Source organism: Pteropus vampyrus, unplaced genomic scaffold, assembly GCF_000151845.1.
Source record: "Pteropus vampyrus isolate Shadow unplaced genomic scaffold, Pvam_2.0 Scaffold160, whole genome shotgun sequence".
NCBI classification, from domain to species: domain Eukaryota; kingdom Metazoa; phylum Chordata; class Mammalia; order Chiroptera; family Pteropodidae; genus Pteropus; species Pteropus vampyrus.
Window position 1 is genome coordinate 1,360,641 of NW_011888941.1, and position 15,604 is coordinate 1,376,244.

The 15,604-nt window shown below is 36.1% G+C and overlaps 1 protein-coding gene across 1 annotated transcript in view; it reads left to right on the top strand.

The window, feature by feature from the left end:
* Window positions 1-3,228: 3,228 nt before the first annotated feature.
* Window positions 3,229-15,604, top strand: part of TMEM182 (transmembrane protein 182) — a 47,812-nt gene continuing 35,436 nt past the window's right edge. The window contains exons 1-3 of the mRNA XM_011370131.2: window positions 3,229-3,536; window positions 3,773-3,872; window positions 5,467-5,565. Coding sequence (XP_011368433.1) covers window positions 3,405-3,536; window positions 3,773-3,872; window positions 5,467-5,565 — 331 coding nt within the window. The 5' untranslated portion in view covers window positions 3,229-3,404. The remainder of the gene's footprint in view (window positions 3,537-3,772; window positions 3,873-5,466; window positions 5,566-15,604) is intronic.

A 15,604-nucleotide genomic window follows, 5' to 3' on the forward strand; every position in this document is an offset into this window, starting at 1 on the left:
TAGAAGAGTTTCAAATGACAGGCAAAGGGTCTAATTATCTGAAGAAAGACACTTTTTAACCCTAGATTGTAAGTTCCAATTCATTTCTCAATAAGAATCTAATATAGATTTTTTTAAAAGATGATTCGTGAGCATCTGCAGAGGAAGCACACACCCTGGTAAATTCCATCTCTCCAAGTTTCACAAACAACAGGCCAGGCCAGATCAGGGCCATTTCTTTTGGGATGAATTGCCAGTTGTACAAGTAGGCCAGATCAGGGCCATTTCTTTTGGGATGAATTGCCAGTTGTACAAGTTGTACATGTAGGGAGTCATGTATTTGCATTTCAGCCAAGAGTCCTAATGTGAATTGATTTTTATTTTATTTTCATGCCTGTTATATGTTAAGCACTACCATAAGCACTGTGGATAATTGAGCTAACGGATTTCAGTTTCATGATGTCTAAGTATTCTTTGATATTTTTCTCAAATAGATGCACATGAAAGAATGGTTGAAATAGATAGGTACATAAATAACTGGTTTAATAAACTTTTTATAATAATGTTTATACATTTTTGGATATACCAGAAATGGTGAGAAAGTGTTAGTGGACGGGCCTAATCCTGAAAGATGTTTTTTGTTTTTTTTTTTTCCTGTGACAAAGGCAAAAATTGAGGTGAAATGTAACAATAACAAAAGTTCTATGCTCTTTTCTACTTATTTTAAAAATCTAGTAATTTGTACGTGTGCATATTTGTGAATGTGTGTATTAAGGATTTAGTATTGATGCATAGATTTTTACCACAAACCATTGACATATAAATAAAACAAAACCTTCCTAAAAAGAATCTTCCTCCTATCTAAACAGTGTTGTCACCTACAACCACTACTGCACAACCACAACCACACCAATCCTGGGAGAGGGGTGTGTGGGTGAGCAGGAGAATGTGTCTAGGATGGCCAGAAACTTATTACAACTTCCATGTACTTAGTTCTGATGAATCATTTTTTTTTCCCACGAGTTCATGAATGTCTCAATGTCAGGGCTTGTGTATGTTACTTGAATATCTGATAAAATGCCTGAACCCTCACAAGTTCTCAAGCTTATACGCTTCTTGAAATGTACTTCCCTCTCCCTACCCCCACCCCCGAAATCCCTTAATTTGATCTCATATTGCATTAATTATAGAATAGCATTATTATTAGTTACCTATTACTGTTATATCAAATTAACACAAAGTTAGTGGCTCAAAAACAACACAGATTTAAAATTCTACAATTCCAGATGTCAGAAGTTCCTCAGATGAAGGTGTTGGTAGGGCTGTGTTCCTTCCTGAAGATTCTCAAGGAGAATCTGTTTTTCTTTCCTCTTCCAGCCTCTAGAAGCCCCCAAGTTCTTTGGCTTATGGCCTCCTTCTCCCATCTTCAAACCAGCAACTCTCTGACCCTTTTTCTGGTCACACTTCTTTCTCTGACTACTCTGTCTGGAAAGACTCTCTTCTTTTAAGAATTGGTGTGATCATATTGGGCCTACCTGTATGATCCAGGTTATCACCATGTAAGGTAACATATTCACAGATTTTGTGATTAGTTTTATGATTAGTGTGCAGACATCTTTAGGAGGCCATTATTCTACTTATCACAGCATCCAAATAAGAAAAGTGGTGAAAGTTCTTACACTATACCCAGAATATTTTACTGTGCCTCACTTCAACCAAATCTTTATTGTAGCAAAGAACCAGAACAGCAAGGAGATTTGGAGTTGTGTCAGTCTAAGGTTTGTTTAAAGGAATAGGATCTTTAGTTTAGAAAAAAAAAGAAAGACCTATATTTAGGGGTGGAGTTGGGATTCCAGTTTGAGGGGTCATGAGATAATTATTTCTTCAAAATATCAGAAAGTTCTGTCACATGTGCAATCAGAGGACAGAACAGGATTAATTAACTTGAGAGAAGCAGCTTCTGGTGAAATTAAGGCAGAGCTGGGTAAACGTTATCAATGTCTTTAAGCCCAACAGGCTGGAAATGGCATGGCTTGATGACGTGGGGAGTCTTTTAAAAGAGATTTGAGTATTAGGTGAAAGATCAGCTGAGGTGAACTCTCGAATTCCATTTAACTCTCAAAGTCACTGATTCTGTGACTCAGAATTTTAGTCATAACCTTTGGGCACCTCTGAGTGCATATAACTAGAGCTGGCCAATGTCCTACATACTTAGTGAGGGGGCATCTTTTTGTCCTCACCAAATATACATCTAAAGATCTGTCCCATGCCAGATAAAGGAAGTGGTGAAGGAAATTGGTAGAGTTCAGATGCCTGGTTGAAAGATGCAGTGGCTCATGTTACTATTGAGAATATAAAGGCAATAGCCATAGGGACAGTACAAGTTTTAAAATATTATACAAATACTTAAAAAATACTCTGGAATATTCAGGGAAATGAAAAGAAACAAACCATAGAGACAAGGCATGAAGAAAGTGTAGATTAATTGCTATTAGCTGGATTGCATGGGTGTATGACTCATCTATTGAGGAAACTGGATATTTATAATGAAAACAAAAGAGCAGACCAGATTCTTTCATCTTGGTCCAGAAAACTATATATTTTTTAGACTTCTCTTCATCAGTCTACTTTTGTGATGATTATTTGGAATAACTTGTGTAATATCTGGGAACTACTGTAGAAAGTGTTGTTTTTATGTCAATAGTATGTGCTGCATAAAAGTACTTTTCAATACTTTAAGTAGTTTATGTTACCATATTCTTGATCTTTTAAGTACACATATGAATATCTAAGTTATAAACCCGAACTATATTCAGTGTTGTGTTAGACCGTTTCACCCACAAATTATTTTCTATCCCATACACATTCAAAAGGAATTAAGAATTAGTTACAACTTCAGTTGTATTCAAGAGAAGTCTTTGTGGTTCTCTATGGCTGTGATTTTTATGTCTTCAAAGAGAGGTTTAAGTGTCTTTGGGGTTGTAATGGCCATTCTAGACCAAGAGGAGCTTTTTCAGACACTTAAGATTTTGAGCCGATACTGTGAATGATTTTATACCATTTCATCTTCTCTCCACTTCTATGGATGATGATCATCCTAGCCAGTTTCTGACACTCCTCTCTACAGTCAGGGGAAGGTCAGCTATTTTTTGATCCCCTTGGGAGAGAGACAGCTCCTCAATCAGTTTCCTAAAATAGATGGCCATTCTCAGCTGCTGGGCTGGAGTCCCTCCAGGGGTGAGCAAAGGGAATACAATCTACCAGCTGGTTGTGAGTGAGAAGCCACCAAAACAGAAACTAGGAGAGGCTTCTCAAGAAGATTCTGCCTACTCAAAACTCTATTCTTTTTGTTGTTATTGTTATTGAGAAGCTAGGTGCCTGCCATTTTAACATTTCTTATTTAAAGGGAAACCATTGGATTGAAAATGAGACTAAATGTCACCATCTTCTTTGGGGCTCTCTTTGGTGCTTTGGGGGTTTTACTTTTTTTGGTGGCTTTTGGATCGGATTATTGGCTTCTTGTGACTGAAGTGGGGAAGTGTTCAGGTGAACAGAATGTGCGTTTCTTTTTCAAAATATTGATGTATTTGGTAGTGGTGTGGAAAGCCTTGTGTATCCTCTTGAAATCAGAGCATAGCAGTGGAATATCTATTTCTTCATAGAAGAGATATGTGAAAAGCTACTGATCATTATTACTGGATAAAATGCATTGCTTAAAAAATTTCCTGGTCATAACAATTTAGATTATGTTCCTTGTGTTGATGGCAAGTTACTTCATTTATGTTCTGTGCAGATAGAGAATGTCACTTTCCACCATGAAGGATTCTTCTGGAGATGTTGGTTTAATGGGATTGTGGAAGAGAATGATTCCAGTATCTGGAAGTTCTGGTACAGTAAGTACAACTTAACTTTATTTTCTCCTTTGCCTTTAAAATAAAAGTCAGCAGCTTCTTATTTAGTATACGTCCTTTACAAAATAGGATAGAGTCTTGTTGTAGAATCTCAATAGGGTGTCATTGAAAGTTTCATGAAGTGACTCCTTTTCAGTTAGTAAAAATGGCCATAACAATAATTATTTTATTTTAACCTATAAATAGGAGTCTGGATATTTATGGTTAAACTGAATTATTTAGTATTTCCTTGCACACATTTAAAACACACTAACCCTAACATGTGATATTATTTTTGGTATTGTTTTTGAGTACCTGTTGTGGCTATATTACAAATAAACATTTTTATTTTTTTTAGAAAATCCAGAATTAGAGATGTATTATTTCATATTCATAGCTTCAACATTAAAAAATATTTTTATAATAAAACTTAATTGTCAGCTGTGACAGATGAAAGCTTGCTCTGTTTGGGATTCAACCAGGTTTGTGGGCAATATCAAGACATGCCTTGCTTTTGATGTTTTCATTCTCTCATAGAAACTTTAAAGTTCTTTTTTGAAGTGGAATAGCATCTTAAAAATATGATGCATTCTTTCAACCATATTCATTGTATTGTACTAATCTTTGAAAATCAGCTCATTGAAGATAGCTAGCCTTTATCTTATTTCATCCAATGAATAAAAGTACTGTTTATTACCCTAAAGCTTATCGTGAGTGGAAATACTCATGTAATAAATCAAAATATGATATTTGCATGAAAGTCAAGATTATGGAATGTATAATAAAAATAGGAGGTCATGGAAGACTTAAGCAAGCTGATGGCAAGTTGGCATATGTAAAAGGAACAAAGTAACAGTGAAATGACATTTTGAGAAGCATAATTGGTAGACTATCTTATAGTCATTTCAGAGAGGAAAATGAACATGCAATGTGTCAATAAAAATTATTTAGACTTTGATAAAGTGGATAAATCTGGCCATACAAGAGGAAGATTTCGCCAAGGATTTAGAGAAAGAAAGAATATTTTATTCCTCCTTAAAATATCCATAATTAAAATTTTCAAGTTTTCAAACAACATAAAAGTTCTCTTCTTGTGGTCTCTTCAAAATGTGTTTGAATTATTAACTTGTATTATCTATCGTTTCCATCTTTTCTCTAAAAATAGGATGTAGAAGAAATTTTATATAATTGGAACTCATCAAGGTTAAATTTAAGTTTATTAGAGTTTAAAAACAATAATTTTTTGAATACTTACTGTGTGCTAGGCATTGTATTAGGAACTGAAGAATATGGTATTGTATTAGGAACTGAAGAAATGAAATGTGGTGCCTTCACTTTTAAGGTGATAGATAATACAGGCATTCTCTGCACTGTATTATGTCATGAACTGGATGTTTTGGTTAAATCCACTTTCCAGGTTCTTCTCAATGTGAGATCTTTAGAAAGTCTTCCCTTCTCAGTCAACAATTCTCTGAATTTCTTGATCTAATCTGCAGTTTTCTTTAGCTTGTGTACCCCCAGACTCCATATTTCTCTTAGCACAAGTCTTTGCTCAGCTTCTCAATAACAAATACCACTGTTTTGGTTTTCTTCCTAGCCAATCAGCCACTGTCCAAGAACTGCATGCATGCTTACCTGTCGCCATATCCCTTCATGAGGGGCGAGCACAATTCTACCTCCTACGACTCTGCAGTTAGTAAGTACTGCTATCCTCAGAATGTCCTATAGTTTCAACATTTTTTTCTGATATCAATCTGTTTTATGCAAAAGAATAGGATTTCATTTTTAACACACCATTTATCATCCTAATAGAATATAACTTTAAAAGTAAAGCCATTATAATTTGCTTGCTACTTATAAAGATAATTTTTTAAAAGCGCATTTTCTGATATGGAAATCATGATATTCATTAACAGGATCTGCTTCTTAAGGATTTAACTAACCTACAACTAGTCTGACAATTGAAAATATTGTAATATACACCCTCCTTTTAAAATAATTTTTTGCAGTTGTTACACATAGGATTATGCTACTGAATTCCTACAAAGTGATTGAACTCTGTTATGTGTGATATCCCATAGAAGGAAGATAGTCAGGTGTTATTAGTTTCTTTTGTGTTTTCCTACTGTTTTTTTTTTTCTACAGAAGGAACATAAATCTTAGTTTCTATAGAAAGCACATAATGTATAGTATATAAATTTAGTTTTATAGAAAGTACATAAACTTGGTATGTTAACTTTACTCTGAGCTGGTTTCATGAAGTTTTTCATAAAGAGCGCTTATCCTAATCTTAAAACCAAAGGTTAGTATAAAATTTGCTAATGTCATAAACAGAGCTCCAAAATATTTGTTTTTCAGAAAATACCTAATATATTTAATGCTTTGAATGAACTTATATTAGTCAAGATTCTCCATAGAATCAATATAGGAGACAGATGTTGAGGGAGAGATTTTAAGGAATTGGTTTGTGTGATTGTGGAGGCTGGCTGGCATGGTTGAAATCTTAGGGCCAGCCTGCGTGCTGGAGATTCAGATAAGAGTTGATATTATAGTCTTGGGTCTGAAGAACGGAAACTCTGGTAGAATTTCTGTGTCACAGTTTTGAGAATCACTCCTCCTTCAGAAAACCAGTCTTTGTTCTTAAAACCTTTAACTGATTGGATGAGGCCCACCCCCATTACGGAGGATAATCTGCTTTACATATAGTCTACTGATTTTAAATGATAACCACATCTATCAAGTACCTTTACAACAGCATTTAAATGAGTGTTTGGCCAAACAACTGGGCACTATGGTCTAACCAAGCTGACACATAAAATTAACCACAATAGAACTTCTATCATTCATCCATTTTTTTCATCTTTCTGTAAAACATATATTTCCATACATTATAATTTTATTTTTAGTTTGTCAAAGGATGTAATATTTGCTTATATCACATCATTAGTACAACATTTTATGGAGTGATGTGGGGTCTGGATAGGAAAAGAGGTGAGCTGATCTGTAGCTGTGCTTGTCCTCCACTGGGGCGGCTTGTTACACACAGTCAAAAGGACTGTGACTGTTAGTCTTGAAAATATATGCAGTGTAGCTGCTTTTTCCCCATTAAAACCTGAGTGAGACATCTCATTTACATTTTTCAAAACCTCTTGTTTCATGTATGCTGTGGACTTTCTCGCTGCTAAGAGAAGAGATGGCATAGGAAAGAGTACAATAAACCATTTTATATTACAAAAAGTTACAAAAAAGATAACCTTTCCCCAATGTTCTTACTTTTAGTAAATGAACTAAAATGTAGTATACAGTTGGTTTTCTAGCACTTTAGTTATTTGCATAAATGTTAGTATTGTTGTTGATATTCATATGCCGAGATCCTACGATGAGGCAGGTATTAGAGGCCCCATATATTTTAAAATTCATCTACATATTTGAAAAGTCTGAACCTCAAGGAGATAGTAGAAAACTTGAAAAACAAGGTAACATAATCTATGCATAATAATTATGAGGGAGATGGATAGTAAATGCATGTCAGAAAAATTATACTGTAATTATACTTAGAATTATTATGTAGCACTGCAATAATTACTGTGTCATTTTTTTGATCTAATGACAAAACCTTATTCCAATTTGTAATAAAATTATCAAACTCCTCTTTGGCACACATATTGTAGCTCATCCACTTTACGCAACTTTATCAAACACCTTAAGTAAAAATTACTGAGATGGAAGAGGTATGTCCTACAGCACAGATAGTACATACACATTCCATTTATCTTCATGGTATTGTACAGTGTTATCTGACATTATATTTGTGTGATTTTTTTTTTTAAATCATTTTCTTTATCCAAGAGAAGGGCATAGATTTCATCAAAAGGATTCTACCTGAATTGAAAGTGTATGTTTCCCAGTCAAGGGGGCCACACCATCTTCACTAGACTCTGTAGCCACTCTGTAGCTTCATGCAGCTTCATAATTATCAGGCGTGATACATTTGCCAGTTTATTTTGGATAAATTTAAAGTATTGCTTGTAAAATTTGATCTATCCTGGCTGGCCTGGCAAATTATTGGAAAGATGGTTTACATTCTTCTGAGTTTTTACAGTTACAGTTAGCCAATATTGAAATCGGTGAAAATAATAGTGGTATATGATTTTTATGGAAAGACTGTTTTAGAATCATTGGATGCTACTGATAAAATTATTCTATTTCATAACATGGAGACTGAGACTTAGACACAGAGAAACCACATGATCCCGTTGTCACACGGGGTCATTACCAGAACTAATGCAAAAGTTCAAGTCTTTAGATTTTGTTTATTGATAACTTTATAAAATGCAGTGAATGAAAAGGCTAATTTTAATGCTTAAATTTTTTTAAGTATAAGTCATTTAGTTGACTCTCAATGAAAAAATAAGTTAAATATATATCGTTGGTTTATTCTACCTTTCTATCTGATCCTGACCTGTGTATACAGTCAGGTCTAATTCAGTGTTTCCTTAATTTTTAAAATCTCAAATATATTATCAAAAATTCTGTTATGCTGAAATCCAGTTATTTCAATGGTTGCCCAAGCCTGGAGGGGTAATGTAATTCTCAGATTGTTTTTTGAGTTAGGATTGTATACTTCGAAGTCCGTTAAACAACTCCATACCTTTTGATGTCTGTCACAATTTAGCTTTTCTGGTTCGTTTCATGCTTAAACTCAGTCACAGTTCATTTATTTAGTATCACTTGATAATCATGTGCTAGACATAGATTAATTTCCAAGATAATTCAATCCCTGAGCAAACTAATCATTTATTTTTGATGTCCTCCTAGCCTGTGACCACACCTCCATCAAAATGCTCATTATACTTCACTATAATTGTTTGTTTACCTTCATTGTCTATTGCAACTCCCTATATACACAGAATGTTACATACTCATATTTATATCCCCATAACTTAATATAGTGGCTGGTACTTAGTAGATGTTTAACTATTGGTACAGAATGACAAAACTAAAATTACAGGTAATATTTTCAGCAGTTAACTATTTCAATTTAATTTTTTCCAAGTGGAAAAATTTTCAAAACTAAATTTCGTACTTGGCTTTCTTTCTAAGCAGACTATGTCAAACATAATTTCATATTCTCTTAATGAGCTGGAAAAACACTCACACGCAGGCCAGCCACCATGACCTTCTTTGAGTTCCTCAGAATCAGTATTTGTCCTCTAGGCCCTAGGCCTTTATTTGTGCCATCCCTCATCCCCAAATACTATTTCTCTTTTCAACCCTTCCTCCCATCATTTCGCTAACAAAGCAGGTCTATCTTCCCAGCTAGTTCAAACTTCAGTTTTCTAAGGAAGCCTTCTTTGCTGGCTCCCTAACCCACAAATACTTGGACTAGACTGGGCTCTCCTCTATAAACACATGCTTTAATTTGATAATTCATAGCACAGATGTTAATTATTCTGTGATTGTTTTGTGTGTGTATTTTCTTTCCAATTCAACTCTCAACTCCTACAGTGAAGTCTTTAATGCTTGGTTCACCATTGTATCCACTGTAGGCTGAATATATTTTTATATAATGACTGTTTCTACATAAGAGTATTGGAAGTCTTCATGACTGTACTGTGGTAACGCCCTACATAACAACCAGCATATGTAGGAATTTTTTAAACTTTACTAAATGGACCTAGATTACTCTTAAAATATATTACTCATATTTTTTGTAGTTTTTAGGTCTTCAACATTGTTTTCACATGTCAACTGTCCTTTGCTTTTATTGTCAGTGTTTATGTATTTAGTACTCTATTCTGGTCTTTTTTCCCCATCACCATTATAACATAAATGTAGGGTGAAGTAAATGACGTAAGACTAAAATCAGGAAGGCAACTAGGCAACATATTATTGGTCAGCAACACCTTAGGCTGTAAGTAACAGAAAACAGACAGTAGCTACAAAATAAGGGATATTTTTCTCCCACAATAAGTTCAGAGGCAGCTGCCCTAGTGATGCTGTTAGGGCCCCAGTGCCTTTCAACATTTACTTCCACCATCCTTGGCAGGTGGACAGTCAACATCCTGTTCTTCCATCTTCAGAAGAGCAGAAGTGTCCCTAGAATTCTTCAGTAGATTTCTAACACTGCTTTCTTCATCAGAATTGTATCACATGGTGCCTGTTAGGCGGGGACTTGGAGTTGCTGGTTTTCTAGCCACTGTAGTGGAGCAGCAGAAGGAAGAAAGACTGGGACAGTGTTGAGAGGACCAGCCTGAAGCTCCTCCTCTGGCCACTAGCATCATAATTCTGCCTATAAGTCATCGGGACTTGAACGAGGGTAGGACAGCAAAGATGAAAAGAGAATAATAAATGTCAGTGATATTTAAAGAGTTAATGCATAAAATTTGATAGGCAAACAAAAGAAAGCTAGAAGAATCTAGGATGTTGAAGAAATTTTCTTTTGAAGAACATGTAACTCAGTTTATACAATATACAATAAAAGGTAATATACTCACTTCTCCCTAAACAATAAATATTATTTTAGAGTATTTCTTTCCAGTCCTTTTTATATGCATATTGTAAATAGTTTTATTCATTATAAATACAAATGTGTATCTCGCTTTTCTATTTTTAAGATAGCACACATTTCTTTATGTTTTTACCTAATGGTTTTTTAAATTTGAAATGTTAGATGCAACATCCACATTAAAAATAATTATACATGTGTAGCAATTTTTATAATATGTGTTAATCATTTTGAATAGATTGTCTTCATTGTTGCTGTGCTGTAGACCAACATGCTTGCCAAATGGTGCTGAACTGTGAATGATTTCAACTTAGGAAATTCAGTAAGGGGGCAGAGACATGATGATCAAGAGGAGGGGACATATTTTGAAGTGGAGGATGAAAATTTAGTTTGGATTTTGATATGATAAATTTGGATTGATGATGGAAAACCAGTTTGAAATAATTCAAGTAGCTCGATGTGCAAAACTAATTTTCCTTTAGCCCAATAGATACTGATAAGGCATTGCAGAGGTGGTTTTTGAAAAAAAATCATAGGAAAGGAGGCAGTAAAATAACAATACTTAGTGGGAGAAGGAGAGAAACAAGGATAGTCCACAAAGAAGTAAAAGAATGAAGCATTGAGAAGCTTCATTCTCAAATACTCCTGTATTTGAGGCTGGAGTATTGTCAAAGGGGCTGGTGTATTATCAAAGGGGCTGGTGGAGCGGGGAGTCTTGGGAAGGAGGTAGTGGTCCCCAATGACGAATGCAGAGTGAATGAGAATGAGAAGGGGGAAGGAAGGAATTAATTGGGTAACCCTCTGATAATGGACTAGAGGGCCCTGGCAATCCCCTGCCTCCTCCAGGAACCCATTCCACATTCCTGCACATTCTGTTGCCTGAGGGCCCTCCCCAGAACCAATCTCTAGCCCAGGCTCCCTCCTCCTCCTCTTCTCCCAAGAGACAAGGTCAGAAAGCAGTGATCTTTATCAGGGGCAAGACCACAGAATGCTGGGTATGTGAAACCTCACCCTGGGAAATTTAGGGAGTGGGCAGTGAGGAAATGATACCTTTGCTATTAGCCAATCCTTGGAATAGTTACTCCAAGAGCACAGCGTTAGAGTACCAAGTACTTAGGAAATAATTGTGAACACACATACACATCTTGCTTTACTATACAAAGCGACATAAGATCAAATATAAAAATGAATGTTGTTTTATCTGACTGTTTGAAAAAGCACAGAAATGAATTCAGATTTGAGTTTAAAGTTAATATTAATACCTAAATAATGGAGGAGACATATCAACATATCATAGGTATCTAATTTCGTTGGGGTGGCCTCCTGCTTCCAGATGGCCTCCTGCTATCCTGGTGTAGCTGGGTTTTGTTTACCAATTATTTTCATGTTCGGATATAGTGAATCTGGACATTGTCTTAAACATACCAAATAGTCTTTAATACTTTATTCTGCTCAGCTTTGGGAGTGTAGAAAAAAAATATACACTGCAAAATTGAATGGAAAATATAATTCAGTCTTTTTTTTTTTTGTCATAAATGTCAAGTAGATATTTAGAAATGCCTTAACATGCACTTAATTTCCTACTGTTCATTCAGATATTTGGGATCACACAGCCATGGCCATAGACACAGCATGATATTACAGGTGGCTGCAGTCCCTGACTTCTGGCTGGCTCTGCCTCTGTGACCCTTGTGTGGGCTCCCTCTCATTCAGGTTGGAGTGCCACTCATAGGGAGGTTTGCTCAGCTTTTAAATATGGCAACTCACGAGGATACAGTATGCTTTCCAGTTCCAGGGCCCAACTTCAAAGCTGAAATCAAAAATCACTCTTTCAGACAGTGTTATTATTGTTTACTACGATTTATTCATGGACATCCAAGGATTGTTTGGCAGTTTGTATAATACCCTTTCAATAATGAAGGTGGATGCTCTCTGTAAACAAGACTGTATGGTCATTTATAATAGTGTGGCTTGGCTTCCTTTCATAGAGGACAGATTCCAGCCTCTACAGAGGCTTCTGGTGATTTCTGCAAAAATGTCGGCCACACTCAGAGGGAGAAATAGCCTCTAATGATAGGGCACTTCTTGGTGCTCTGGACCAGGGTTTCTCAACTTTGGCAGTATTGACACTTTGGGCCAAATTATTCTTTGTTGTGGGATTGTTTTGTGCCTTGTAGGATCTTTAGTGGCATCCCTGGCCTCTACCCACTAGATGCCAGTAGCACCCCTCAGTTGCGATGATCAAAAATGTCTCCCAAACATCACTACATGTCCTGGTGTGGTGGATACAAAATCACCTCCACTGGGATATTCCAGACATTTATTCCCTAGTATTTATGACCCAGGGCCAAAGCTCTTATTTGGAATTATATTCATACTGCCTACACTCTGTGCCCAGCTCCAATGCTGGGCCCAAAAGCGAATAAATAATGGTTAGTTTCCTTGTGCCTTTTTCATGCAGAATACTCAAACTGAATAGGAGCAAAGAGCTGGTACAGGCCTCTTATCTTTAAATATTATTGCTTCTGCTCTAAGCTTTGGACCTTTTCTTAGAAGAGAGTATGAACTAGAGTCAATGAAAAAAAATTATTGAATGCTTGCTACATGCTGGGCACTGTTCTGGATGCTTCAGAGTCAGCCCTCAATTCATGCCCTCATGGAGCTTTCATTGTAGTGGGGAGGCAAAAAGTAAACAAAGTAACTTGGTTGAGAACTTGGAGAAATAAAAGGGGATGGAGTGCATGTGGAGGGGATCTCAGTATTAAACAGGGTGACCAAGGAGGCCTCATAGAGAAAGTGATGTGTTTTGCGTTGGCTAGCCCTAGATTGAATGGGGCTCTGCTGTCCAGCTAAATTGTCACTGTTCCCTGATCCCTTTTTTGAGGACTAGATGGATGCTGTACAGAGTGTGTTTAGCACAGAGTCTGGCTTGTGGTAAGGGTTCCATGGGGGTTCTGAGCTGGGGTTCCAGTCAGTGCATCTGTGTTCACTACCTGGGGTCACCACTTCCTGGTTCTGGCTTCCTGATCTCCACGGAATCCCCTGCACTCATTCGTGAGAGGAAGATCAGCATAGTAACAACCTCACACAGTTGTTAAAATGAAAAGAGATAATAATACAAAGGCTTAGCAGAGTGGTTGCCATGTAGTTGGTATTCAATAAATGTCAGCTATTTTTATGACAGTATACCAATTTAGAGTACTGAAATAAGTCATCATCAGGGCTCATGAATTCAACATAGCTTCTCCTTCATGAAATGCTTCCTGCTCTCTGAATGTGTGTGTGTGTGTGTGTGTGTGTGTGTGTGTGCGTGTGCGTGTGTGGCAGTCACATCGAGCATTTGGCAATGTTTCTACAAAAAGTTAGGGCTTCATAAATAATGTTCACTGTTATTATCATGTTCACCATCATCCTAGTACAAGACAGTTAATATTACCATCTGTACTGGCCAAGATTTACCACTATTTATTTTGTAATACCAATTAAAATTTATTCAACAAATACTTATTGAGTACATACTCTGTGCCAGACACTGTTCTAGGTTCTGGGGAAGAGCAGAGAACAAGACAGATGGCTATCCCTGCCCTCATGAGACTGACGTTTTAGTGAGGAAGAAAGACAAAACAACGTAAATAAGTCAATTACATAGTACGTTGGAAGATCGTACTATGTAAGTGCTCTGGAAAAAAAATGAAACATTATACAGACTAAGGAGCCTGTAGTGGCAGGGTTGGGTATGAAACAAACTCTACAATGTGGTCAGAAGAAAGCATGCCTCTGAGAAAGTAACATTTGAGTGCAGACCTGTAGAAAGTGAGAGAGTGAGCCATGTGATGTCTGGAACAAGAGTGTTTCAGATAGAGGGAACATCACATGCAAAGGCCCAGAGGCCAGGCATACCTGATGTGTGCAAAGAATAGAAATAAAGTCTACACAACAGAAGAGTGGGTGAGGGGAGAGTTGAAGGGTTGGTCAGAGAGCTGGAGGGTACTGGGAGAAGTTGGGCCAGTGTGAGGACCTTGGCTTATACTCTGAGTGAGAAGAGAGGGGGACCAATGGAGGACTTTGACCTGGTTTATTTTGTAAAAGAATCTCTCCAGTTGTTGTGTTGTTAACAGACTGGAAAGGAAAGGGTGGAACCTGGGAACCCAGTGAGGAGGTTTGCTATATTCCACATGATTACAGCAAGGAGATTAGGTGAAAATTTGTCTGATTCTGGCATGGTCCTTTTAAAATTATTTAACAACCAGTAAAGAAGTCTATCAAATGGACAGCACCTGTGACACAGCAAAATAAAAAAAAGAAATCTTATGTTCAGACTGCTACATACTTTAAAATGTTAGTCCTAGATTCTGTTTTTTCCCTCCTTTTTATTTTTAAAAACTATTTTATTATAGAAATTTTCAAACATAGACAGGCGTGGACAAAAGAGTATAATAAATCCATGTCTTGCCATCACCCAGCTTCAATAATTATCAACATATTTTCTAATTGAATTTTATTACTGTGAGTTCTGAATGTATTTTAGCTATGAGTCATTTACTGAATATGTGGTTTCCAAATATTTTCTTCCAGTTGGTAGCTTGATATTTTATAATCTTAAGGCCTTTCATGTAGTAAATTTTGATGAAGTTCAATTTATGGAGTTTTTCTCTTATGGATCATATTTTTGGTGTCATGTTTGAGAACTGTTTCCCAAACCTCGGGTCCTGAAGACTTGCTCCTGTTTTTTTTTTTTTTCTCCAAAAGTTTTATAGTTTTATGTTTTACATTTAAATCTGTGATCCATTTTGAGCTACTCTTTGTATAAAGTGTACAATTTAGTATTTTTCTAATGTATGTCTCCTTGTTCTAGCACTATTTGTTGAAAAGATGATCTTTCCTCTATTGAATTATTTTTGCACCACTGTCAAAAGTAGTCATTCAGTCTTGTCTGGGACTATTTTTGGATTATGTATTCTGTTCCATTGACCTATGTGTCTATCCCTCTGCCAATGCCATACCATCTTTAGCTATATGTCTTGAAGTTGGGTTGAATGATTCCTCCTACTAGGTTCTTCGTTTTCAAAATTATTTTAGCTATTCTAGATCTTTCGCCTTTCAATATAAATTTTAGAATAGTCTTGTCTAGATCTATAAAAAATATTTCTTAGATGATAGAATTACCTATTAATCAATTTGGGGAGTATTAATATCTTTATTATGTTGAGTCTTCCAATTTGTAAAT